Source organism: Hypanus sabinus, chromosome 19, assembly GCF_030144855.1.
Source record: "Hypanus sabinus isolate sHypSab1 chromosome 19, sHypSab1.hap1, whole genome shotgun sequence".
In the NCBI taxonomy this organism is placed as follows: domain Eukaryota; kingdom Metazoa; phylum Chordata; class Chondrichthyes; order Myliobatiformes; family Dasyatidae; genus Hypanus; species Hypanus sabinus.
The window spans coordinates 2,828,955-2,855,295 of NC_082724.1; the positions used below are offsets into that span (position 1 = coordinate 2,828,955).

At 57.2% G+C, this 26,341-nt stretch overlaps 1 protein-coding gene across 1 annotated transcript in view; it reads left to right on the forward strand.

Annotated features, from left to right (window-relative positions):
- Positions 1 to 22,942: 22,942 nt before the first annotated feature.
- The window catches only part of LOC132377674 (transmembrane protein 43-like), a 50,057-nt gene continuing 46,658 nt past the window's right edge, over positions 22,943 to 26,341 (forward strand). Inside the window, exons 1-2 of the mRNA XM_059943898.1 lie at positions 22,943 to 23,022; positions 25,644 to 25,793. Coding sequence (XP_059799881.1) covers positions 23,008 to 23,022; positions 25,644 to 25,793 — 165 coding nt within the window. The 5' untranslated portion in view covers positions 22,943 to 23,007. The remainder of the gene's footprint in view (positions 23,023 to 25,643; positions 25,794 to 26,341) is intronic.

The window sequence follows — 26,341 nt, forward strand, 5'->3', positions numbered from 1 at the left end:
GCACCCTCCACTCCGTAAAACCTCCCTCCCCATCCCGCACCCTCCACTCCGTAAAACCTCCCTCCCCATCCCGCACCCTCCACTCCGTAAAACCTCCCTCCCCATCCCTCACCCTCCACTCCGTAAAACCTCCCTCCCATCCCGCACCCTCCACTCCGTAAAACCTCCCTCCACATCCCTCACCCTCCACTCCGTAAAACCTCCCTCCCCATCCCGCACCCTCCACTCCGTAAAACCTCCCTCCCCATCCCTCCCCATCCCGCACCCTCCACTCCGTAAAACCTCCCTCCCCATCCCGCACCCTCCACTCCGTAAAACCTCCCTCCCCATCCCGCACCCTCCACTCCGTAAAACCTCCCTCCCCATCCCGCACCCTCCACTCCGTAAAACCTCCCTCCACATCCCTCACCCTCCACTCCGTAAAACCTCCCTCCACATCCCTCACCCTCCACTCCGTAAAACCTCCCTCCCCATCCCCTCCCCATCCCGCACCCTCCACTCCGTAAAACCTCCCTCCCATCCCGCACCCTCCACTCCGTAAAACCTCCCTCCCCATCCCGCACCCTCCACTCCGTAAAACCTCCCTCCCCATCCCTCCCCATCCCGCACCCTCCACTCCGTAAAACCTCCCTCCCCATCCCGCACCCTCCACTCCGTAAAACCTCCCTCCCCATCCCTCCCCATCCCGCACCCTCCACTCCGTAAAACCTCCCTCCCCATCCCTCACCCTCCACTCCGTAAAACCTCCCTCCCCATCCCGCACCCTCCACTCCGTAAAACCTCCCTCCCCATCACTCACCCTCCACTCCGTAAAACCTCCTCCCTCCCCATCCCGCACCCTCCACTCCGTAAAACCTCCCTCCCCATCCCTCCCCATCCCGCACCCTCCACTCCGTAAAACCTCCCTCCCCATCCTGCACCCTCCACTCCGTAAAACCTCCCTCCCCATCCCTCCCCATCCCGCACCCTCCACTCCGTAAAACCTCCCTCCCCATCCCGCACCCTCCACTCCGTAAAACCTCCCTCCCATCCCGCACCCTCCACTCCATAAAACCTCCCTCACCATCCCGCACCCTCCACTCCGTAAAACCTCCCTCCCCATCCCTCCCCATCCCGCACCCTCCACTCCGTAAACCTCCCTCCCCATCCCTCCCCATCCCGCACCCTCCACTCCGTAAAACCTCCCTCCCCATCCCTCCCCATCCCGCACCCTCCACTCCGTAAAACCTCCCTCCCCATCCCGCACCCTCCACTCCGTAAAACCTCCCTCCCATCCCGCACCCTCCACTCCATAAAACCTCCCTCCCCATCCCTCCCTATCCCGCACCCTCCACTCCGTAAAACATCCCTCCCCATCCCGCACCCTCCACTCCGTAAAACCTCCCTCCCCATCCCTCCCCATCCCGCACCCTCCACTCCGTAAAACCTCCCTCCCCATCCCGCACCCTCCACTCCGTAAAACCTCCCTCCCCATCCCTCCCCATCCCGCACCCTCCACTCCGTAAAACCTCCCTCCCCATCCCTCACCCTCCACTCCGTAAAACCTCCCTCCCCATCCCGCACCCTCCACTCCGTAAAACTCCCTCCCCATCCCTCACCCTCCACTCCGTAAAACCTCCCTCCACATCCCTCCCCATCCCGCACCCTCCACTCCGTAAAACCTCCCTCCCCATCCCGCACCCTCCACTCCATAAAACCTCCCTCCCCATCCCTCCCCATCCCGCACCCTCCACTCCGTAAAACCTCCCTCCCCATCCCTCACCCTCCACTCCGTAAAACCTCCTCCCCATCCCGCACCCTCCACTCCGTAAAACCTCCCTCCCCATCCCTCCCCATCCCGCACCCTCCACTCCGTAAAACCTCCCCCCCCATCCCGCACCCTCCACTCCGTAAACCTCCCTCCCATCCCGCACCCTCCACACCATAAAACCTCCCTCCCCATCCCGCACCCTCCACTCCGTAAAACCTCCTCCCCATCCCTCCCCATCCCGCACCCTCCACTCCGTAAAACCTCCCTCCCCATCCCGCACCCTCCACTCCGTAAAACCTCCCTCCCCATCCCTCCCCATCCCGCACCCTCCACTCCGTAAAACCTCCCTCCCCATCCCGCACCCTCCACTCCGTAAAACCTCCCTCTCCATCCCGCACCCTCCACTCCGTAAAACCTCCCTCCACATCCCGCACCCTCCACTCCGTAAAACCTCCCTCCCCATCCCGCACCCTCCACTCCGTAAAACCTCCCTCCCATCCCGCACCCTCCACTCCATAAAACCTCCGTAAAACCTCCCTCCCATCCCGCACCCTCCACTCCATAAAACCTCCCTCCCCATCCCGCACCCTCCACTCCGTAATACCTCCCTCCACATCCCTCCCCATCCCGCACCCTCCACTCCGTAAAACCTCCCTCCCCATCCCTCCCCATCCCGCACCCTCCACTCCGTAAAACCTCCCTCCCCATCCCGCACCCTCCACTCCGTAAAACCTCCCTCCATCCCGCACCCTCCACTCCATAAAACCTCCCTCCCCATCCCTCCCCATCCCGCACCCTCCACTCCGTAAAACCTCCCTCCCCATCCCTCCCCATCCCGCACCCTCCACTCCGTAAAACCTCCCTCCCCATCCCTCCCCATCCCGCACCCTCCACTCCGTAAAACCTCCCTCCCATCCCGCACCCTCCACTCCGTAAAACCTCCCTCCCCATCCCGCACCCTCCACTCCGTAAAACCTCCCTCCCATCCCGCACCCTCCGCTCCGTAAAACCTCCCTCCCCATCCCTCCCCATCCTGCACCCTCCACTCCGTAAAACCTCCCTCCCATCCCGCACCCTCCACTCCGTAAAACCTCCCTCCATCCCTCCCCATCCCGCACCTTCCACTCCGTAAAACCTCCCTCCCCATCCCGCACCTTCCACTCCGTAAAACCTCCCTCCCCATCCCTCACCCTCCACTCCGTAAAACCTCCCTCCCCATCCCGCACCCTCCACTCCGTAAAACCTCCCTCCCCATCCCGCACCCTCCACTCCGTAAAACCTCCCTCCCCATCCCTCCCCATCCCGCACCCCTCCACTCCGTAAAACCTCCCTCCCCATCCCTCACCCTCCACTCCGTAAAACCTCCCTCCCCATCCCACACCCTCCACTCCGTAAAACCTCCCTCCCCATCCCGCACCCTCCACTCCGTAAAACCTCCCTCCCCATCCCTCCCCATCCCGCACCCTCCACTCCGTAAAACCTCCCTCCCCATCCCTCCCCATCCCGCACCCTCCACTCCGTAAAACCTCCCTCCCCATCCCGCACCCTCCACTCCGTAAACCTCCCTCCCATCCCGCACCCTCCACTCCATAAAACCTCCCTCCCCATCCCGCACCCTCCACTCCGTAAAACCTCCCTCCCCATCCCTCCCCATCCCGCACCCTCCACTCCGTAAAACCTCCCTCCCCATCCCGCACCCTCCACTCCGTAAAACCTCCCTCCCCATCCCTCCCCATCCCGCACCCTCCACTCCGTAAAACCTCCCTCCCCATCCCGCACCCTCCACTCCGTAAAACCTCCCTCTCCATCCCCGCACCCTCCACTCCGTAAAACCTCCCTCCACATCCCGCACCCTCCACTCCGTAAAACCTCCCTCCCCATCCCGCACCCTCCACTCCGTAAAACCTCCCTCCCATCCCGCACCCTCCACTCCATAAAACCTCCCTCCCCATCCCGCACCCTCCACTCCGTAAAACCTCCCTCCCCATCCCTCCCCATCCCGCACCCTCCACTCCGTAAAACTCCCCTCCCCATCCCTCCCCCATCCCGCACCCTCCACTCCGTAAAACCTCCCTCCCCATCCCGCACCCTCCACTCCGTAAAACCTCCCTCCATCCCGCACCCTCCACTCCATAAAACCTCCCTCCCCATCCCTCCCCATCCCGCACCCTCCACTCCGTAAAACCTCCCTCCCCATCCCTCCCCATCCCGCACCCTCCACTCCGTAAAACCTCCCTCCCCATCCCTCCCCATCCCGCACCCTCCACTCCGTAAAACCTCCCTCCCATCCCGCACCCTCCACTCCGTAAAACCTCCCTCCCCATCCCGCACCCTCCACTCCGTAAAACCTCCCTCCCATCCCGCACCCTCCGCTCCGTAAAACCTCCCTCCCCATCCCTCCGCATCCTGCACCCTCCACTCCGTAAAACCTCCCTCCCATCCGCACCCTCCACTCCGTAAAACCTCCCTCCCATCCCTCCCCATCCCGCACCTTCCACTCCGTAAAACCTCCCTCCCCATCCCGCACCTTCCACTCCGTAAAACCTCCCTCCCCATCCCTCACCCTCCACTCCGTAAAACCTCCCTCCCCATCCCGCACCCTCCACTCCGTAAAACCTCCCTCCCCATCCCGCACCCTCCACTCCGTAAAACCTCCCTCCCCATCCCTCCCCATCCCGCACCCTCCACTCCGTAAAACCTCCCTCCCCATCCCTCACCCTCCACTCCGTAAAACCTCCCTCCCCATCCCGCACCCTCCACTCCGTAAAACCTCCCTCCCCATCCCTCCCCATCCCGCACCCTCCACTCCGTAAAACCTCCCTCCCATCCCGCACCCTCCACTCCATAAAACCTCCCTCCCCATCCCGCACCCTCCACTCCGTAAAACCTCCCTCCCCATCCCTCCCCATCCCGCACCCTCCACTCCGTAAAACCTCCCTCCCCATCCCTCCCCATCCCGCACCCTCCACTCCGTAAAACCTCCCTCCCCATCCCTCACCCTCCACTCCGTAAAACCTCCCTCCCCCATCCCGCACCCTCCACTCCGTAAAACCTCCCTCCCCATCACTCACCCTCCACTCCGTAAAACCTCCCTCCCCATCCCGCACCCTCCACTCCGTAAAACCTCCCTCCCCATCCCTCCCCATCCCGCACCCTCCACTCCGTAAAACCTCCCTCCCCATCCTGCACCCTCCACTCCGTAAAACCTCCCTCCCCATCCCTCCCCATCCCGCACCCTCCACTCCGTAAAACCTCCCTCCCCATCCCGCACCCTCCACTCGTAAAACCTCCCTCCCATCCCGCACCCTCCACTCCATAAAACCTCCCTCACCATCCCGCACCCTCCACTCCGTAAAACCTCCCTCCCCATCCCTCCCCATCCCGCACCCTCCACTCCGTAAAACCTCCCTCCCCATCCCTCCCCATCCCGCACCCTCCACTCCGTAAAACCTCCCTCCCCATCCCTCCCCATCCCGCACCCTCCACTCCGTAAAACCTCCCTCCCCATCCCGCCACCCTCCACTCCGTAAAACCTCCCTCCCATCCCGCACCCTCCACTCCATAAAACCTCCCTCCCCATCCCTCCCCATCCCGCACCCTCCACTCCGTAAAACATCCCTCCCCATCCCGCACCCTCCACTCCGTAAAACCTCCCTCCCCCATCCCTCCCCATCCCGCACCCTCCACTCCGTAAAACCTCCCTCCCCATCCCGCACCCTCCACTCCGTAAAACCTCCCTCCCCATCCCTCCCCATCCCGCACCCTCCACTCCGTAAAACCTCCCTCCCCATCCCTCACCCTCCACTCCGTAAAACCTCCCTCCCCATCCCGCACCCTCCACTCCGTAAAACCTCCCTCCCCATCCCTCACCCCTCCACTCCGTAAAACCTCCCTCCACATCCCTCCCCATCCCGCACCCTCCACTCCGTAAACCTCCCTCCCCATCCCGCACCCTCCACTCCATAAAACCTCCCTCCCCATCCCTCCCCATCCCGCACCCTCCACTCCGTAAAACCTCCCTCCCCATCCCTCACCCTCCACTCCGTAAAACCTCCCTCCCCATCCCGCACCCTCCACTCCGTAAAACCTCCTCCCCATCCCTCCCCATCCCGCACCCTCCACTCCGTAAAACCTCCCTCCCCATCCCGCACCCTCCACTCCGTAAACCTCCCTCCCATCCCGCACCCTCCACACCATAAAACCTCCCTCCCCATCCCGCACCCTCCACTCCGTAAAACCTCCCTCCCCATCCCTCCCCATCCCGCACCCTCCACTCCGTAAAACCTCCCTCCCCATCCCGCACCCTCCACTCCGTAAAACCTCCCTCCCCATCCCTCCCCATCCCGCACCCTCCACTCCGTAAAACCTCCCTCCCCATCCCGCACCCTCCACTCCGTAAAAACCTCCCTCTCCATCCCGCACCCTCCACTCCGTAAAACCTCCCTCCACATCCCGCACCCTCCACTCCGTAAAACCTCCCTCCCCATCCCGCACCCTCCACTCCGTAAAACCTCCCTCCCATCCCGCACCCTCCACTCCATAAAACCTCCCTCCCCATCCCGCACCCTCCACTCCGTAATACCTCCCTCCACATCCCTCCCCATCCCGCACCCTCCACTCCGTAAAACCTCCCCTCCCCATCCCTCCCCATCCCGCACCCTCCACTCCGTAAAACCTCCCTCCCCATCCCGCACCCTCCACTCCGTAAAAACCTCCCTCCCATCCCGCACCCTCCACTCCATAAAACCTCCCTCCCCATCCCTCCCATCCCGCACCCTCCACTCCGTTAAAACCTCCCTCCCCATCCCTCCCCATCCCGCACCCTCCACTCCGTAAAACCTCCCTCCCATCCCTCCCCATCCCGCACCCTCCACACCGTAAAACCTCCCTCCCATCCCGCACCCTCCACTCCGTAAAACCTCCCCTCCCCATCCCGCACCCTCCACTCCGTAAAACCTCCCTCCCATCCCGCACCCTCCGCTCCGTAAAACCTCCCTCCCCATCCCTCCCCATCCTGCACCCTCCACTCCGTAAAACCTCCCTCCCCATCCCGCACCCTCCACTCCGTAAAACCTCCCTCCCATCCCTCCCCATCCCGCACCTTCCACTCCGTAAAACCTCCTCCCCATCCCGCACCTTCCACTCCGTAAAAACCTCCCTCCCCATCCCTCACCCTCCCACTCCGTAAAACCTCCCTCCCCATCCCGCACCCTCCACTCCGTAAAACCTCCCTCCCCATCCCGCACCCTCCACTCCGTAAAACCTCCCTCCCCATCCCTCCCCATCCCGCACCCTCCACTCCGTAAAACCTCCCTCCCATCCCGCACCCTCCACTCCGTAAAACCTCCCTCCCCATCCCTCCCCATCCCACACCCTCCACTCCGTAAAACCTCCCTCCCCATCCCGCACCCTCCACTCCGTAAAACCTCCCTCCCCATCCCTCCCCATCCCGCACCCTCCACTCCGTAAAACCTCCCTCCCCATCCCTCCCCATCCCGCACCCTCCACTCCGTAAAACCTCCCTCCCCATCCCGCACCCTCCACTCCGTAAACCTCCCTCCCATCCCGCACCCTCCACTCCATACAACCTCCCTCCCCATCCCGCACCCTCCACTCCGTAAAACCTCCCTCCCCATCCCTCCCCATCCCGCACCCTCCACTCCGTAAAACCTCCCTCCCCATCCCGCACCCTCCACTCCGTAAAACCTCCCTCCCCATCCCTCCCCATCCCGCACCCTCCACTCCGTAAAACCTCCCTCCCCATCCCGCACCCTCCACTCCGTAAAACCTCCCTCTCCATCCCGCACCCTCCACTCCGTAAAACCTCCCTCCACATCCCGCACCCTCCACTCCGTAAAACCTCCCTCCCCATCCCGCACCCTCCACTCCGTAAAACCTCCCTCCCATCCCGCACCCTCCACTCCATAAAACCTCCCTCCCCATCCCGCACCCTCCACTCCGTAAAACCTCCCTCCCCATCCCTCCCCATCCCGCACCCTCCACTCCGTAAAACCTCCCTCCCCATCCCTCCCCATCCCGCACCCTCCACTCCGTAAAACCTCCCTCCCCATCCCGCACCCTCCACTCCGTAAAACCTCCCTCCCATCCCGCACCCTCCACTCCATAAAACCTCCCTCCCCATCCCTCCCCATCCCGCACCCTCCACTCCGTAAAACCTCCCTCCCCATCCCTCCCCATCCCGCACCCTCCACTCCGTAAAACCTCCCTCCCCATCCCTCCCCATCCCGCACCCTCCACTCCGTAAAACCTCCCTCCCATCCCGCACCCTCCACTCCGTAAAACCTCCCTCCCCATCCCGCACCCTCCACTCCGTAAAACCTCCCTCCCATCCCGCACCCTCCGCTCCGTAAAACCTCCCTCCCCATCCCTCCCCATCCTGCACCCTCCACTCCGTAAAACCTCCCTCCCATCCCGCACCCTCCACTCCGTAAAACCTCCCTCCCATCCCTCCCCATCCCGCACCTTCCACTCCGTAAAACCTCCCTCCCCATCCCGCACCTTCCACTCCGTAAAACCTCCCTCCCCATCCCTCACCCTCCACTCCGTAAAACCTCCCTCCCCATCCCGCACCCTCCACTCCGTAAAACCTCCCTCCCCATCCCGCACCCTCCACTCCGTAAAACCTCCCTCCCCATCCCTCCCCATCCCGCACCCTCCACTCCGTAAAACCTCCCTCCCATCCCGCACCCTCCACTCCGTAAAACCTCCCTCCCCATCCCTCCCCATCCCACACCCTCCACTCCGTAAAACCTCCCTCCCCATCCCGCACCCTCCACTCCGTAAAACCTCCCTCCCCATCCCTCCCCATCCCGCACCCTCCACTCCGTAAAACCTCCCTCCCATCCCGCACCCTCCACTCCGTAAAACCTCCCTCCCATCCCGCACCCTCCACTCCGTAAAACCTCCCTCCACATCCCGCACCCTCCACTCCGTAAAACCTCCCCCCCATCCCGCACCCTCCGCTCCGTAAAACCTCCCCCGTCATCCCGCACCCTCCGCTCCGTAAAACCTGCCCCCCCCATCCCGCACCCTCCGCTCCGTAAAACCTCCCCCCCATCCCGCACCCTCCACTCCGTAAAACCTACCCCCCCATCCCGCACCCTTCGCTCCGTAAAACCTCCCTCCCCATCCCGCACCCTCCACTCCGTAAAACCTCCCTCCCCATCCCTCCCCATCCCGCACCCTCCACTCCGTTAAACCTCCCTCCCCATCCCTCCGCATCCCTCCCCATCCCGCACCCTTCGCTCCGTAAAACCTCCCCCCCATCCCGCCCCCCTCCACTCCGTAAAACCTCCCTCCCCATCCCTCCCCATCCCGCCCCCCTCCACTCCGTAAAACCTCCCTCCCCATCCCTCCCCATCCCGCACCCTCCACTCCGTAAAACCTCCCTCCCCATCCCTCCCCATCCCGCACCCTCCACTCCGTTAAACCTCCCTCCCCATCCCTCCGCATCCCTCCCCATCCCGCACCCTTCGCTCCGTAAAACCTCCCCCCCATCCCGCCCCCCTCCACTCCGTAAAACCTCCCTCCCCATCCCGCACCCTCCACTCCGTAAAACCTCCCTCCCATCCCGCACCCTCCATTCCATAAAACCTCCCTCCCCATCCCTCCCCATCCCGCACCCTCCACTCCGTAAAACATCCCTCCCCATCCCGCACCCTCCACTCCGTAAAACCTCCCTCCCCATCCCGCACCCTCCACTCCGTAAAACATCCCTCCCCATCCCGCACCCTCCACTCCGTAAAACCTCCCTCCCCATCCCTCCCCATCCCGCACCCTCCACTCCGTAAAACCTCCCTCCCCATCCCTCACCCTCCACTCCGTAAAACCTCCCTCCCCATCCCGCACCCTCCACTCCGTAAAACCTCCCTCCCCATCCCTCACCCTCCACTCCGTAAAACCTCCCTCCACATCCCTCCCCATCCCGCACCCTCCACTCCGTAAAACCTCCCTCCCCATCCCGCACCCTCCACTCCGTAAAACCTCCCTCCCCATCCCTCACCCTCCACTCCGTAAAACCTCCCTCCCCATCCCGCACCCTCCACTCCGTAAAACCTCCCTCCCCATCCCTCCCCATCCCGCACCCTCCACTCCGTAAAACCTCCCTCCCCATCCCGCACCCTCCACTCCGTAAAACCTCCCTCCCATCCCGCACCCTCCACTCCATAAAACCTCCCTCCCCATCCCGCACCCTCCACTCCGTAAAACCTCCCCCCCATCCCGCCCCCCTCCACTCCGTAAAACCTCCCCCATCCCGCACCCTCCACTCCGTAAAACCTCCCCCCCATCCCGCACCCTCCACTCCGTAAAACCTACCTCCCCCATCTCCACACCCTCCACTCCGTAAAACCTACCTCCCCCATCCCACAACCTCCACTCACTCTGTAAAACCTACCTCCCCCATCCCCACACCCTCCACTCCGTAAAACCTCCCTCCCCATCCCGCACCCTCCACTCCGTAAAACCTCCCTCCCATCCCGCACCCTCCACTCCGTAAATCCTCCCTCCCCATCCCGCACCCTCCACTCCGTAAAACCTCCCTCCCATCCCGCACCCTCCACTCCGTAAAACCTCCCTCCCCATCCCTCCCCATCCCGCACCCTCCACTCCGTAAAACCTCCCTCCCCATCCCGCACCCTCCACTCCGTAAAACCTCCCTCCCCATCCCTCCCCATCCCGCACCCTCCACTCCGTTAAACCTCCCTCCCCATCCCTCCGCATCCCTCCCCATCCCGCACCCTCCACTCCGTAAAACCTCCCTCCCCATCCCGCACCCTCCACTCCGTAAAACCTCCCTCCCCATCCCGCACCCTCCACTCCGTAAAACCTCCCTCCCCATCCCGCACCCTCCACTCCGTAAAACCTCCCTCTCCATCCCGCACCCTCCACTCCGTAAAACCTCCCTCCACATCCCGCACCCTCCACTCCATAAAACCTCCCTCCCCATCCCGCACCCTCCACTCCGTAAAACCTCCCTCCCATCCCGCACCCTCCACTCCATAAAACCTCCCTCCCCATCCCGCACCCTCCACTCCGTAAAACCTCCCTCCCCATCCCTCCCCATCCCGCACCCTCCACTCCGTAAAACCTCCCTCCCCATCCCTCCCCATCCCGCACCCTCCACTCCGTAAAACCTCCCACCCCATCCCGCACCCTCCACTCCGTAAAACTTCCCTCCCATCCCGCACCCTCCACTCCATAAAACCTCCCTCCCCATCCCTCCCCATCCCGCACCCTCCACTCCGTAAAACCTCCCTCCCCATCCCTCCCCATCCCGCACCCTCCACTCCGTAAAACCTCCCTCCCCATCCCGCACCTTCCACTCCGTAAAACCTCCCTCCCCATCCCTCACCCTCCACTCCGTAAAACCTCCCTCCCCATCCCGCACCTTCCACTCCGTAAAACCTCCCTCCCATCCCTCCCCATCCCGCACCTTCCAATCCGTAAAACCTCCCTCCCCATCCCTCACCCTCCACTCCGTAAAACCTCCCTCCCCATCCCTCCCCATCCCGCACCCTCCACTCCGTAAAACCTCCCTCCCCATCCCTCACCCTCCACTCCGTAAAACCTCCCTCCCCATCCCTCCCCATCCCGCACCCTCCACTCCGTAAAACCTCCCTCCCCATCCCTCCCCATCCCGCACCCTCCACTCCGTAAAACCTCCCTCCCATCCCGCACCCTCCACTCCGTAAAACCTCCCTCCCCATCCCGCACCCTCCACTCCGTAAAACCTCCCTCCCATCCCGCACCCTCCGCTCCGTAAAACCTCCCTCCCCATCCCTCCCCATCCTGCACCCTCCACTCCGTAAAACCTCCCTCCCATCCCGCACCCTCCACTCCGTAAAACCTCCCTCCCATCCCTCCCCATCCCGCACCTTCCACTCCGTAAAACCTCCCTCCCCATCCCGCACCTTCCACTCCGTAAAACATCCCTCCCCATCCCTCACCCTCCACTCCGTAAAACCTCCCTCCCCATCCCGCACCCTCCACTCCGTAAAACCTCCCTCCCCATCCCGCACCCTCCACTCCGTAAAACCTCCCTCCCCATCCCTCCCCATCCCGCACCCTCCACTCCGTAAAACCTCCCTCCCATCCCGCACCCTCCACTCCGTAAAACCTCCCTCCCCATCCCTCCCCATCCCACACCCTCCACTCCGTAAAACCTCCCTCCCCATCCCGCACCCTCCACTCCGTAAAACCTCCCTCCCCATCCCTCCCCATCCCGCACCCTCCACTCCGTAAAACCTCCCTCCCATCCCGCACCCTCCACTCCGTAAAACCTCCCTCCCATCCCGCACCCTCCACTCCGTAAAACCTCCCTCCACATCCCGCACCCTCCACTCCGTAAAACCTCCCTCCCCATCCCTCACCCTCCACTCCGTAAAACCTCCCTCCCCATCCCTCCCCATCCCGCACCCTCCGCTCCGTAAAACCTCCCCCCCATCCCGCACCCTCCGCTCCGTAAAACCTCCCCCCCATCCCGCACCCTCCGCTCCGTAAAACCTCCCCCCTCATCCCGCACCCTCCGCTCCGTAAAACCTGCCCCCCCCATCCCGCACCCTCCGCTCTGTAAAACCTCCCCCCCATCCCGCACCCTCCACTCTGTAAAACCTCCCCCCCCCATCCCGCACCCTTCGCTCCGTAAAACCTCCCTCCCCATACCGCACCCTCCACTCCGTAAAACCTCCCTCCCCATCCCTCCCCATCCCGCACCCTCCACTCCGTTAAACCTCCCTCCCCATCCCTCCGCATCCCTCCCCATCCCGCACCCTTCGCTCCGTAAAACCTCCCCCCCATCCCGCCCCCCTCCACTCCGTAAAACCTCCCTCCCCATCCCTCCCCATCCCGCCCCCCTCCACTCCGTAAAACCTCCCTCCCCATCCCTCCCCATCCCGCACCCTCCACTCCGTAAAACCTCCCTCCCCATCCCTCCCCATCCCGCACCCTCCACTCCGTTAAACCTCCCTCCCCATCCCTCCGCATCCCTCCCCATCCCGCACCCTTCGCTCCGTAAAACCTCCCCCCCATCCCGCCCCCCTCCACTCCGTAAAACCTCCCCCCCATCCCGCACCCTCCGCTCCGTAAAACCTCCCTCCCCATCCCGCACCCTCCACTCCGTAAAACCTCCCTCCCCCATCCCGCACCCTCCACTCCGTAAAACCTCCCTCCACATCCCTCCCCATCCCGCACCCTCCACTCCGTAAAACCTCCCTCCCCATCCCGCACCCTCCACTCCGTAAAACCTCCCCCCCATCCCGCACCCTCCACTCCGTAAAACCTCCCCCCATCCCGCACCCTCCACTCCGTAAAACCTACCACCCCCATCCCACAACCTCCACTCACTCTGTAAAACCTACCTCCCCCATCCCCACACCCTCCACTCCGTAAAACCTACCTCCCCCATCCCCACACCCTCCACTCTGTAAAACCTCCCTCCGCCATCCCCACACCCTCCACTCCGTAAAACCTCCCTCCCCATCCCGCACCCTCCACTCCGTAAAACCTCCCTCCCATCCCGCACCCTCCACTCCGTAAAACCTCCCTCCCATCCCGCACCCTCCACTCCATAAAACCTACCTCCCCCATCCCACAACCTCCACTCACTCTGTAAAACCTACCTCCGCCATCCCCACACCCTCCACTCCGTAAAACCTACCTCCCCATCCCACAACCTCCACTCCGTAAAACCTACCTCCGCCATCCCCACACCCTCCATTCTGTAAAACCTACCTCTGCCATCCCCACACCCTCCACTCTGTCAAACCTCCCTCCCCATCCCACACCCTCCACTCAGTAAAACCTACCTCCCCCATCCCACACCCTCCACTCTGTAAAACCTACCTCCCCCATCCCCACACCCTCCACTCCGTAAAACCTACCTCCCCATCCCACAACATCCACTCCGTAAATCCTACCTCCCCCATCTCCACACCCTCCACTCTGTAAAACCTCCCTCCCCATCCCGCACCCTCCACTCCGTAAAACCTCCCTCCCCATCCCTCACCCTCCACTCCGTAAAACCTCCCTCCCCATCCCTCACCCTCCACTCCGTAAAACCTCCCTCCCCATCCCTCACCCTCCACTCCGAAAAACCTCCCTCCACATCCCTCCCCATCCCGCACCCTCCACTCCGTAAAACCTCCCTCCCCATCCCTCCCCATCCCGCACCCTCCACTCCGTAAAACCTCCCTCCCCATCCCGCACCCTCCACTCCGTAAAACCTCCCCCCCATCCCGCACCCTCCACTCCGTAAAACCTCCCTCCCCATCCCTCCCCATCCCGCACCCTCCACTCCGTAAAACCTCCCTCCCCATCCCGCACCCTCCACTCCGTAAAACCTCCCTCCCCATCCCTCCCCATCCCGCACCCTCCACTCCGTAAAACCTCCCTCCCCATCCCTCCCCATCCCTCACCCTCCACTCCGTAAAACCTCCCTCCACATCCCTCCCCATCCCGCACCCTCCACTCCGTAAAACCTCCCTCCCCATCCCGCACCCTCCACTCCGTAAAACCTCCCTCCCCATCCCGCACCCTCCACTCCGTAAAACCTCCCCCCCCATCCCGCACCCTCCACTCCGTAAAACCTCCCTCCCCATCCCTCCCCATCCCGCACCCTCCACTCCGTAAAACCTCCCTCCCCATCCCGCACCCTCCACTCCGTAAAACCTCCCTCCCCATCCAGCACCCTCCACTCCGTAAAACCTCCCTCCCCATCCCGCACCCTCCACTCCGTAAAACCTCCCTCCCCATCCCTCCCCATCCCGCACCCTCCACTCCGTAAAACCTCCCTCCCCATCCCGCACCCTCCACTCCGTAAAACCTCCCTCCCCATCCCGCACCCTCCACTCCGTAAAACCTCCCTCCCCATCCCGCACCCTCCACTCCGTAAAACCTCCCTCCCCATCCCTCCCCATCCCGCACCCTCCACTCCGTAAAACCTCCCTCCCCATCCCTCCCCATCCCGCACCCTCCACTCCGTTAAACCTCCCTCCCCATCCCGCACCGTAAAACCTCCCTCCCCATCCCTCACCCTCCACTCCGTAAAACCTCCCTCCCCATCCCTCCCCATCCCTCACCCTCCACTCCGTAAAACCTCCCTCCCCATCCCTGACCCTCCACTCCGTAAAACCTCCCTCCCCATCCCTCCCCATCCCGCACCCTCCACTCCGTAAAACCTCCCTCCCCATCCCGCACCCTCCACTCCGTAAAACCTCCCTCCCCATCCCTCCCCATCCCTCACCCTCCACTCCGTAAAACCTCCCTCCCCATCCCTGACCCTCCACTCCGTAAAACCTCCCTCCCCATCCCTCCCCATCCCGCACCCTCCACTCCGTAAAACCTCCCTCCCCATCCCGCACCCTCCACTCCGTAAAACCTCCCTCCCCATCCCGCACCCTCCACTCCGTAAAACCTCCCTCCCCATCCCTCCCCATCCCTCCCCATCCCGCACCCTCCACTCCGTAAAACCTCCCTCCCCATCCCGCACCCTCCACTCCGTAAAACCTCCCTCCCATCCCGCACCCTCCACTCCGTAAAACCTCCCTCCCCATCCCGCACCCTCCACTCCGTAAAACCTCCCTCCCCATCCCTCCCCATCCCGCACCCTCCACTCCGTAAAACCTCCCTCCCCATCCCGCACCCTCCACTCCGTAAAACCTCCCTCCCCATCCCTCCCCATCCCGCACCCTCCACTCCGTAAAACCTCCCTCCCCATCCCGCACCCTCCACTCCGTAAAACCTCCCTCCCCATCCCTCCCCATCCCGCACCCTCCACTCCGTAAAACCTCCCCCCCATCCCGCCCCCCTCCACTCCGTAAAACCTCCCCCATCCCGCACCCTCCACTCCGTAAAACCTCCCCCCCATCCCGCACCCTCCACTCCGTAAAACCTACCTCCCCCATCTCCACACCCTCCACTCCGTAAAACCTACCTCCCCCATCCCACAACCTCCACTCACTCTGTAAAACCTACCTCCCCCATCCCCACACCCTCCACTCCGTAAAACCTCCCTCCCCATCCCGCACCCTCCACTCCGTAAAACCTCCCTCCCATCCCGCACCCTCCACTCCGTAAAACCTCCCTCCCCATCCCGCACCCTCCACTCCGTAAAACCTCCCTCCCATCCCGCACCCTCCACTCCGTAAAACCTCCCTCCCCATCCCTCCCCATCCCGCACCCTCCACTCCGTAAAACCTCCCTCCCCATCCCTCACCCTCCACTCCGTAAAACCTCCCTCCCCATCCCGCACCCTCCACTCCGTAAAACCTCCCTCCCCATCCCACACCCTCCACTCCGTAAAACCTCCCTCCCCATCCCGCACCCTCCACTCCGTAAAACCTACCTCCCCCATCCCACAACCTCCACTCACTCTGTAAAACCTACCTCCGCCATCCCCACACCCTCCACTCCGTAAAACCTACCTCCCCATCCCACAACCTCCACTCCGTAAAACCTACCTCCGCCATCCCCACACCCTCCATTCTGTAAAACCTACCTCTTCCATCCCCACACCCTCCACTCTGTCAAACCTGCCTCCCCATCCCACACCCTCCACTCAGTAAAACCTACCTCCCCCATCCCACATCCTCCACTCTGTAAAACCTACCTCCCCCATCCCCACACCCTCCACTCTGTAAAACCTACCTCCCCATTTCACACCCTCCACTCTGTAAAACCTACCTCCCCCATCCCCACACCCTCCACTCTGTAAAACCTCCCTCCGCCTCTCCCCACACCCTCCACTCTGTAAAACCTACCTCCCCGTTCCCACACCCTCCACTCTGTAAAACTTCCCTCTGCCATCCCCACACCTTCCACTCTGTAAAACCTACCTTCCCCATCCCACACCCTCCACTCTGTAAAACCTACCTCCCCATCCCCACACCCTCCACTCTGTAAAACCTCCCTCCGCCATCCCCACACCCTCCACTCCGTAAAACCTCCCTCCCCATCCCGCACCCTCCACTCCGTAAAACCTCCCTCCCATCCCGCACCCTCCACTCCGTAAAACCTCCCTCCCATCCCGCACCCTCCACTCCGTAAAACCTACCTCCCCCATCCCACAACCTCCACTCACTCTGTAAAACCTACCTCCGCCATCCCCACACCCTCCACTCCGTAAAACCTACCTCCCCATCCCACAACCTCCACTCCGTAAAACCTACCTCCTCCATCCCCACACCCTCCATTCTGTAAAACCTACCTCCGCCATCCCCACACCCTCCACTCTGTAAAACCTACCTCCCCATTCCCACACCCTCCACTCTGTAAAACCTCCGTCTGCCATCCCCACACCCTCCACTCTGTCAAACCTCCCTCCCCATCCCACACCCTCCACTCAGTAAAACCTACCTCCCCCATCCCACACCCTCCACTCTGTAAAACCTACCTCCCCCATCCCCACACCCTCCACTCCGTAAAACCTACCTCCCCATCCCACAACATCCACTCCGTAAATCCTACCTCCCCCATCTCCACACCCTCCACTCTGTAAAACCTACCTCCCCATTTCACACCCTCCACTCTGTAAAACCTCCCTCCGCCTCTCCCCACACCCTCCACTCTGTAAAACCTACCTCCCCGTTCCCACACCCTCCACTCTGTAAAACTTCCCTCTGCCATCCCCACACCTTCCACTCTGTAAAACCTACCTTCCCCATCCCACACCCTCCACTCTGTAAAACCTACCTCCCCATCCCACACCCTCCACTCTGTAAAACCTACCTCCCCATCCCCACACCCTCCACTCTGTAAAACCTCCCTCTGCCATCCCCACACCCTCCACTCCATAAAACCTACCTCCCCATTCCCACACCCTCCACTCTGTAAAACCTCTCTCCGCCATCCCCACACCCTCCACTCCATAAAACCTACCTCCGCCTCTCCCCACACCCACCACTCTGTAAAACCTCCCTCTGCCATCCCCACACCCTATAATTTCCACCAGTCATCTCAAAATCTCGTTATAGCCATTTCCGCCCTGCTGACGTGTTCAGCTGTAAGGGACCTTTTAAAGTTACCGGGACTGGGCTTGAGTTAACAGGACAGGCTGCGAGTGTTTTCCCCTGAGTGGAGGAGGCCGAGGGGAACAGGTTTATGAAATTGTGAGGGACGTGGATAAGGTGGATGGTCACAGCCCTTTTGCTAGAGTAGGTGCAGGAAGCAGGTTTACAAGGTAGAGAGCAGCACAGGACACCTGTCCCACGCCCCTCCTGTGGCCCTCCACCCCCACCATTCTCAACATCCTTTGCTCTCCCAGATTTACAAACCTACTCTCTGCTCCATGTTGACAAGTACAGTACTGTGCAAAAGTCTGACACCCAAGAGATATATATGTGCCTACAATTTTTTCACAGTACTGTAGATAATATCAAAGAATCACAATTCACAGAAAAAAGAAATTCCTTCTCATTTGCTCCTGAAATGTGTGGTGTCCTTATTCTTGCCCTGCAAGAGGAATGTACTCACAGCACCTACCTGTCAATCTTCTCAGAAACTTTCTCAGATTGGAATTTCAGACCGTTTTCCTTCCACATATGAATGTACATCAAGTTCAGAGGTTAGAGCTTTACATGGGATCAAGGGCAGGGGTTTAAGGTCAGAGATTAGGGCTTTACATGGGATCAAGGGCAGGAGTTTAAGGTTAGAGGTTAGGGCTTTACATGGGGTCGGAGAGCTAAATCAGTTGATATCTGGGACACACTGACATGGGAGTTGGTGTAGACTAGAATTAGTGTCGATGGGTGAAATGGTGGGCCATCGGGCTGCTTTTGAGCTGAACAATTCTATCACTCTATAACCATTTTTCATTTTTACTAGATTTATTTGTGATAATTTTATTCTTATTGCCCCTTCAAAGCAGAAACATCTTATTTGCATCTACCCTATCAAAATGTTTCAAAATCAAAATGATCGAAGGTTCAGAGATTAATTTATTACAAAGCAGACAGCTCTGAGATTCCTCTTCTCCAGATAGCCACAAAAACAAGAAAGGAACGGTGCATGATCATCAACACTCAAATCCCGCATCCTCCCACAATAAAACAAAAACAGAACAGGCACTTTGATCCCTAAAACCCCTCCCCCAAGACAAAAAATGAGATTGGATGAGAAAAGCAGGTACAAAACAAAACTGAAAAAAAGTTCACAGTCCAAGTCCACATGCAAAATGCAGAAAACCCTGGCAACATTCACCCCTCTCCGTAGCAGAGCGATCCCACCAGTGATCAAAAGGCAGTCTCCCCTCTCCGTGACAGAGCGATCCCACCAGTGATCAAAAGGCAGTCTCCTCTCTCCGTAGCAGAGCGATCTCACCAGTGATCAAAAGGCAGTCTCCCCCCTCCGTAGCAGAGCGATCCCACCAGTGATCAAAAGGCAGTCTCCCCTCTCTGTAGCAGAGCGATCTCACCAGTGATAAAAAGGCAGTCTCCCCTCTGTAGCAGAGCGATCTCACCAGTGATCAAAAGGCAGTCTCCTCTCTCTGTAGCAGAACCATCTCACCAGTGATCAAAAGGCAGTCTCCCCTCTCCATAGCAGAACGATCTCACCAGTGATCAAAAGGCAGTCTCCCCTCTCCATAGCAGAACCATCTCACCAGTGATCAAAAGGCAGTCTCCTTTGTCCGGCAGCAGAACCATCTCACCAGTGATCAAAAGGCAGTCTCCCCTCTCCATAGCAGAATGATCCCACCAGTGATCAAAAGGCAGTCTCCCCTCTCCGTAGCAGAGTGATCTCACCAGTGATCAAAAGGCAGTCTCCCCTCTCCATAGCAGAACGATCCCACCAGTGATCAAAAGGCAGTCTCCCCTCTCCATAGCAGAACGATCTCACCAGTGATCAAAAGGCAGTCTCCCCTCTCCATAGCAGAACCATCTCACCAGTGATCAAAAGGCAGTCTCCTTTGTCCGGCAGCAGAACCATCTCACCAGTGATCAAAAGGCAGTCTCCCCTCTCCATAGCAGAATGATCTCACCAGTGATCAAAAGGCAGTCTCCCCTCTCCGTAGCAGAGTGATCTCACCAGTGATAAAAAGGCAGTCTCCCCTCTCCATAGCAGAACGATCCCACCAGTGATCAAAAGGCAGTCTCCCCTCTCCATAGCAGAACGATCTCACCAGTGATCAAAAGGCAGTCTCCTCTCTCTGTAGCAGAGCAATCTCACCAGTGATCAAAAGGCAGTCTCCTCTCTCCGTAGCAGAGCAATCCCACCAGTGATCAAAAGGCAGTCTCCTCTCTCTGTAGCAGAACCATCTCACCAGTGATCAAAAGGCAGTCTCCTCTGTCCAGCAGCAGAACCATCTCACCAGTGATCAAAAGGCAGTCTCCTCTCTCCATAGCAGAGCGATCTCATCAGTGATAAAAAGGCAGTCTCCTCTGTCCGGCAGCAGAACGATCCCGCAGGCAATCAGCCAGAGTTTCAACCTCCCTCGTCACTTTAATCGGCGAAGTTGAATGAAACATCAGCTCACAGCCTTCTCGCCACAAGACCACCGCACGCTGCCTCTGCCTCCTGGAATCCCCTTGTAGACTGCAGAGCACTGAAACACCCAAACATTCTCCCAACTGCAAATCACAGGCTTTAACAGTTCCAGAATCACATTCAAAATGAAAAACTTCTTCACACAAAGAGTTGTGGATCTATGGAATGTTCTGGCTCAAAAGGCAGTGGAGGTCAATTCTCTGGATGTTTTCAAGAAAGAGTTAGATAGAGCTCTTAAAGTTAGCGGAGTCAAAGGATATGGGGAGAAGGCAGGAACGGGGTACTGATTGTGGATGATCAGCCATGATCACATTGAATGACGGTGCTGGTTCAAAGGGCCGAATGGGCTACTCCTGCACCTATTTTCTATTTTAAAACAAATTAAAGAAGTGAAATATATTGTTTCATAATCTATTCAGAAGATGTCGACTGAAGGATTGTTGTATGCAGGTGACATCTTGACCAGAAATCAATTGCCCAAATAAATTAGATCAATTGTCAAATGAAATTAAGTCACCTGTCAATTTTCTCTTTTATCAGAATTAAATCTTAAATAAGTTTTTTGTTTTCTGTCCACTTTTCCTCTAAAATAGCTGTCAATGTGCAATTGCAATCATTATATATGAATGAATGAAATTTACAACTTAAAGTTCAAATGTGCATTTTATTATCAAAGTACATATATGTCACTGTATACAACGCGGAGATTCATTTTCCTGCGGGCATACTCAAAAAATCTATAGAATAGTAACCTATGCAGTCCTGTGTAGGTCTGTAGTCTAGTGTAGCTTTCTCTGTGTTTTTTTTTAAACGTAGTTCAATCTAGTTTTTGTGTAAACACCATGTAACACCATGGTCCTGAAAAATGTTGTTTCATTTTTACTATGTACTGTACCAGCAGTTATGGTTGAAATGACAATAAAAGTGACTTGACTTGATAACAGGATCAATGAAAGATCAACTGGAGTGAAGCAGACAACAAACTGTGCAAATGCAACTATAATTAAATACCAATAAATAACAAGATCATGAATCAAGAAGAACAAGGGTCCTTAAAATGAGATCATTGGTTGTGGAAACATCTCAATGGATGAACAAGTGAGTGTAGTTACACAAAATAGTGGAGGAACCCAGCAGGCCAGGCAGCATCTATGGAAAAAAGTTCAGTCGATGTTTCGGGCCGAGACTCTTCATGGGGACTGGAGAAAAAGCTGAGGAGACAGAGTAAGAAAGTTGGGTTTGGGAAGGGAAAATGTACACGGTGATAGGTGAAACCGGGGGAGGGGGGGGATAAAGTGAAGAGCTGGGAAGTTAATCAGTGAAAGAGATTCAGGAATCAAGAAGAGGGCATCTCATAGGAGGACAGAAGGCTATGGAGGAAAGAAAAGGGGAGGAGCACCAGAGGGAGGTGACAGACAGGTGAGGAGATAAGGTGAGAGAGGGAAGTGGGAATGGGGAATGGTGAAAAGGGGAAGGGGGAGGTATTACCAGAAATTCTAGAAATCAATGTTTGAGCCATCAGTTTTGGAGGCGACCCAGACAGAATAAAGGTGTTGCTCCTCCAGCCTGAATGTGGCCTCATCACGACAGTAGAGGAGGCCATGGACTGACATATCGGAGTACAAATGGGAAGTGGAATTAAAATGGGTGGCCACTGGGAAATTCCCCTTTTTCTGGCAGTCCGCGTATAGGTGCTCGATGAAGTAGTCTCCCAATCTACATCAGGTCTCACCGATATACAGGAAGCCACACTGGGAGCGCCAGACACGGTATATGACCCAAACAGACACACAGGTGAAACGTCGCCTCACTTGGAAGAACTGTTTGGGGTCCTGAGTGGTAGTGAGGGAGGAGGTGTAGGGGTAGGTGTAACAATTGTTCCATTTGCAAGGATGTGCCAAGAAGGAGATCAGTGGGGAGGGACGAATGGACAAAGGAGTCACCCATTGTGCCAAACTTTAACCTACTTATTAAATTCATAATTACGGTAAATGAGGTTTCTTCACTGCCAAAGGGGCAATAGAGTGGGAGATCTGGCACTGTTTTGCTGACATTGAGGAAAAGGTTGTTATCACAGAATGACTCTAAATCCTTGATAAATAACGGGGTCAAAGTTTACAGGGAGAAGACGGGAGAAAGGGGTTTAGAGGAGAAATAAATGAGCCATGATTGAATGGTGGAGCAGACTCGATGAACTGAATGGCACAATTCGGCTCCTATGTCTTGTGGTTGTAAGGATTATAGGATCAACATTTGCTTGATAGCTGTGACTCATTGCTATGTGTTGGCTGCACTGCGTGTTTATATTTTAATTTATTAATTCACAGACTGTAACGTTGTTGACACTGTTGGCAGTTACCAACTGCATTCTGGCTTGCTTCAGAGAGACTGTATTGGGGAGTTTGAATGAATGGACTGAGGTGTGGACATTAACTTTACTCATTAGTATTTCTACAACAGATCCAAAAGTACAGACAGTTCCTCAGATGCTGCTTGACCAGCTGAGTGTTTCCAACAATTTATTTCAGATTTTCAACAATCCTTACATTTCCTATGTGTATTTAATTCTGTGATAAAATGGCGCATGTCAGCCCGCTCTCCAGGTGCCATGGCAACCAGGAGAATGGAGCACAGCTTCCGGCAGCTGCCAGGATTTGAACTACAGAACCCAGGATGCAGCGCGCCGGGGTTGTCCCGCGCACGCGTGTTGTTGTACCTGAGGCAGGAAGCGGTGGTTGGGTGGTGGTGAGTGGGCAGCGATGGCTAGGCCGCAGGTAATCCGGGTTAACAGGAGGGCGGGTTGAGGGAGGGTGGAGGTGGAGGGGTGTCGAGGGACTGGAGGATGGATTAGGTACATAATATGTAACTAAAACGCACAGTGATATATTATGGCTTTCCAGTTACCAACTGACACTTAATATTAGTGAGCAGATACAAAGCTTTTCCCAACCACCTCTCTATTTTAACCAGTATACAGTACCGAGTAATTGCCTGAGGCACCTTGCCTTATATACGTGCCTAAGACTTTTGTACAGTATTGCATGTCACCGTTTGCTGCCTTGCGATTCATTTTCCAAGATCCAGGATGGAGTATCAGCTTTATTCGTATACATGGATTAGGAATTTGCTGAGGTGTGTCGGTCAGGGTGTGACGTGCAAACGAAAAAAACCCCAGAAAGAATTATATTAAAAATAAAGTTAAAGGTTAAAGTATAGATCTGGAATAAAATGTGCAAAAATGCATAAATACCAGCATGTATTTACAATGTAAACAGCATTATAAAAAGTGGTTTATAGTGTTTACAGGGTGGTGCAGTGACAGGGGCAATAGATGGAGGGGATAACTAGAATGATTGATCAGATTAACTGCCTGGGGCAAGATGGTATGAAGTTTTTGTTTTAATAGTCTGATAGCACTTTCCAGACAGGAGCTTTTGGAAACGGTGATTTGCGGGATGGGTGGTGCCCACATTAATTTTTCCTGCCCATTTCTTTGTTCTGGGCACATACAAGTCCTGCAGTGATGGTAGGCTGCAGACAATGACCTTTTCTGCTGACTTGACAGTTCACTGTAGTTTTTGAATATCGTGAGAGGATGCTGCACCAAACTAGACAGGAATGACTGATGTGAGGTTGCTCTCTGTAGAATTACACCAGGATGTACTGGGGAGAACTGAATCTTACCAGCTGCCACAAATCCATCCTCTGCTGAGCTTTTTTTGTTGTTGAAGGAGATATGGTTCTCCTACACAAGGTCTGGTGAAGTAAGGATGACCAGGGAGCTGGATGATGAAACTGCTAACGGTAGAGTTGATGATGATGAGAGGGAAAATGGATCGGCCATGATGAAATGACAGAACAGACTCAATGGGTCAAATGGCCTAATTCTGCTCCTATATCCTCCTCCACATGCAGCTTCTTCAGCTCAGTGTTGAGCTGGGGTTGTTATTACTGAAGCTGGTGATTGTTTAGTGGGGGTACAGACATCTTCACAAAAGCTCAGCGGCCATTTATTAGGTACCCCGTACACCTGCTTGTTAATGTGAATATTTAATCAGCCAATATGTGGCAGCATTTCAATGGTTAAAGCATGTAGACATGGTCAAGAGTTCAGACCAAACATCAGAATGGGGAAGAAATGGGATCTAAGTAACTAACTGTGGAATGATTGTTGGTGTCAGATGGGGTGGTTTGAGTATCTCAGAAACTGCTGATCTCCTGGGATTTTCTCATGAGTTTACAGAGAATGGTTCAAAAACACAAAGAACAACCAGTGAGGGGCAGTTCTGTGGGTGAAAACGCCGTGTCAGTGAGAGGAGAATGGACAGACTGGTTCAAGCTGACAGTAACCATAATAACCGTGCATTACAACAGCGGTGTACAGAGGAGCTTCTCTGAACACACACAGCACGTCAAAGTGGATGCGCTACAATGGCTGAAGACCACACCGGGTCCCACTCCTGTACCTAATAAAGTGGTCACTGAATACAGGGTGTAGCAGAATCAGAATCGGGTTTAACAAATGTCGTGAAATGTGTTAATTTTACGGTAGCAGCATGTGATTTAGAAAAAAAAGAGGGGAAAAAAGTGAAATGTGATATGTGTGAGTGTATACATACTTCCTGATCTAAAGTTGCATGGTTAAAATGTGGGAATAATGGGGGTGACAGGTGGAGATATAACCCTACCGAAGGAGGTGTAAAGCACTTCTTCCCTCCGCTTGCCTGCAGGTCACCCTAGGGCAGGTGTAGCACCTGTTTAGCCCCCAATCAGGGTCACGTGAAGCCAGGGGAGCAGGTGGTGGATGGTCGTACAAGCAGCCGGTGCAGATCTCAAGTCCCAGTTATGTGACAACTGACACCAGGCCGACAGTCTCTGAAAAGTATTGATAACGGTTAGGGTCACCCGTCTTGTAAAGACGCTGCCCAGAGGAAGGCAATGGCAAACCAGTTCTGTAGAAAAGCTTGTCAAGAACAGTCATGGTCACGGACAGATGATGGTTGTACATGTCACATGATCCGGCTCATAACAAGTGAACGACTGGAGGGAGGTGAAGCTGGGGGTATGGAGAGGAGATAAGGGAAGGAAGAAGGAGGGGTGGGGATGGGAGGGATGGAGGGGAAGTTGGGGAGGAGAGGGGTTGGAAAGAGGGAGGTGGGGTGGTGAAAGCTGAGGGGTTGGGATGGGAGAAGGGAGGTGAAGGAGTAGGAGGAGGGAGGGAGGAATGGAGAGAAGTGAGAAGAGAATGGTTGGGATGGGAGGGAGTGACATAATTTGAATTCCCCAATTGTATGAAAATGGCTCCCACTGATTTAAGACTCTTCACGACCAAGTGAACAACTTTCCAAAGTGCTTCTGCTTGCCATGATGGTTCTGTGTTGTTCTGACCTTGCAGCACTCGGAGGGTAACGGCAGGGATGAGCACGTGAGGGTCAGGTCTCACAGAAAGCCAGGCTTCCTGGATCGTCTCAGTGAGACCACTGGGGGGATGGTGATGGGACTGGTGGCCTTCATTCTCTCCTTCTACCTCCTCTTCACCAATGAGGTAAGGATTTCGTTAATCTGCAAGTGTTAATGTCGTGCCTAGCGTCGATTCTTACCGAAATCCGAAGGTTCACGAACCAGGCCAAACTCTCTGTCCGGGGCTGAGTATCTCAGCTGTGGTTCTGGTGGCTGTTGCTTGGTTTGGGGAGGGCTTGGTTGTTAAAGCGGCTGCGTATATAAATGCAAATCATGAACAGGGGGTTCTGTAAACCTTGTGGACCATTTCTGTCAATGGCTGCCTGTACTGCCACAGTGAGGTCACCCTTGGATTGGAGGTAGCCACCAACTGAATGATATGCATATCAATTTCTTCAACCTCTGATAATCTCTCCTCCCCCTTTTCTCATTTTCCATTCCCCATCCTGGTTCCCCCTCACCCCTTTCTTTCTCCTCACCTGCCCATCACTTCTGTCTGATTCCCCTCCTCCTACCCTTTCTCCCATGATCCACTCTCCTTCCCTATCCACCTACCCTACCAGCTTCTCACTTCATCGCCCCTGTCCAACCCTCATTTACTTACCTTCCTCTCACCTACCCTGCCAGCTTGGA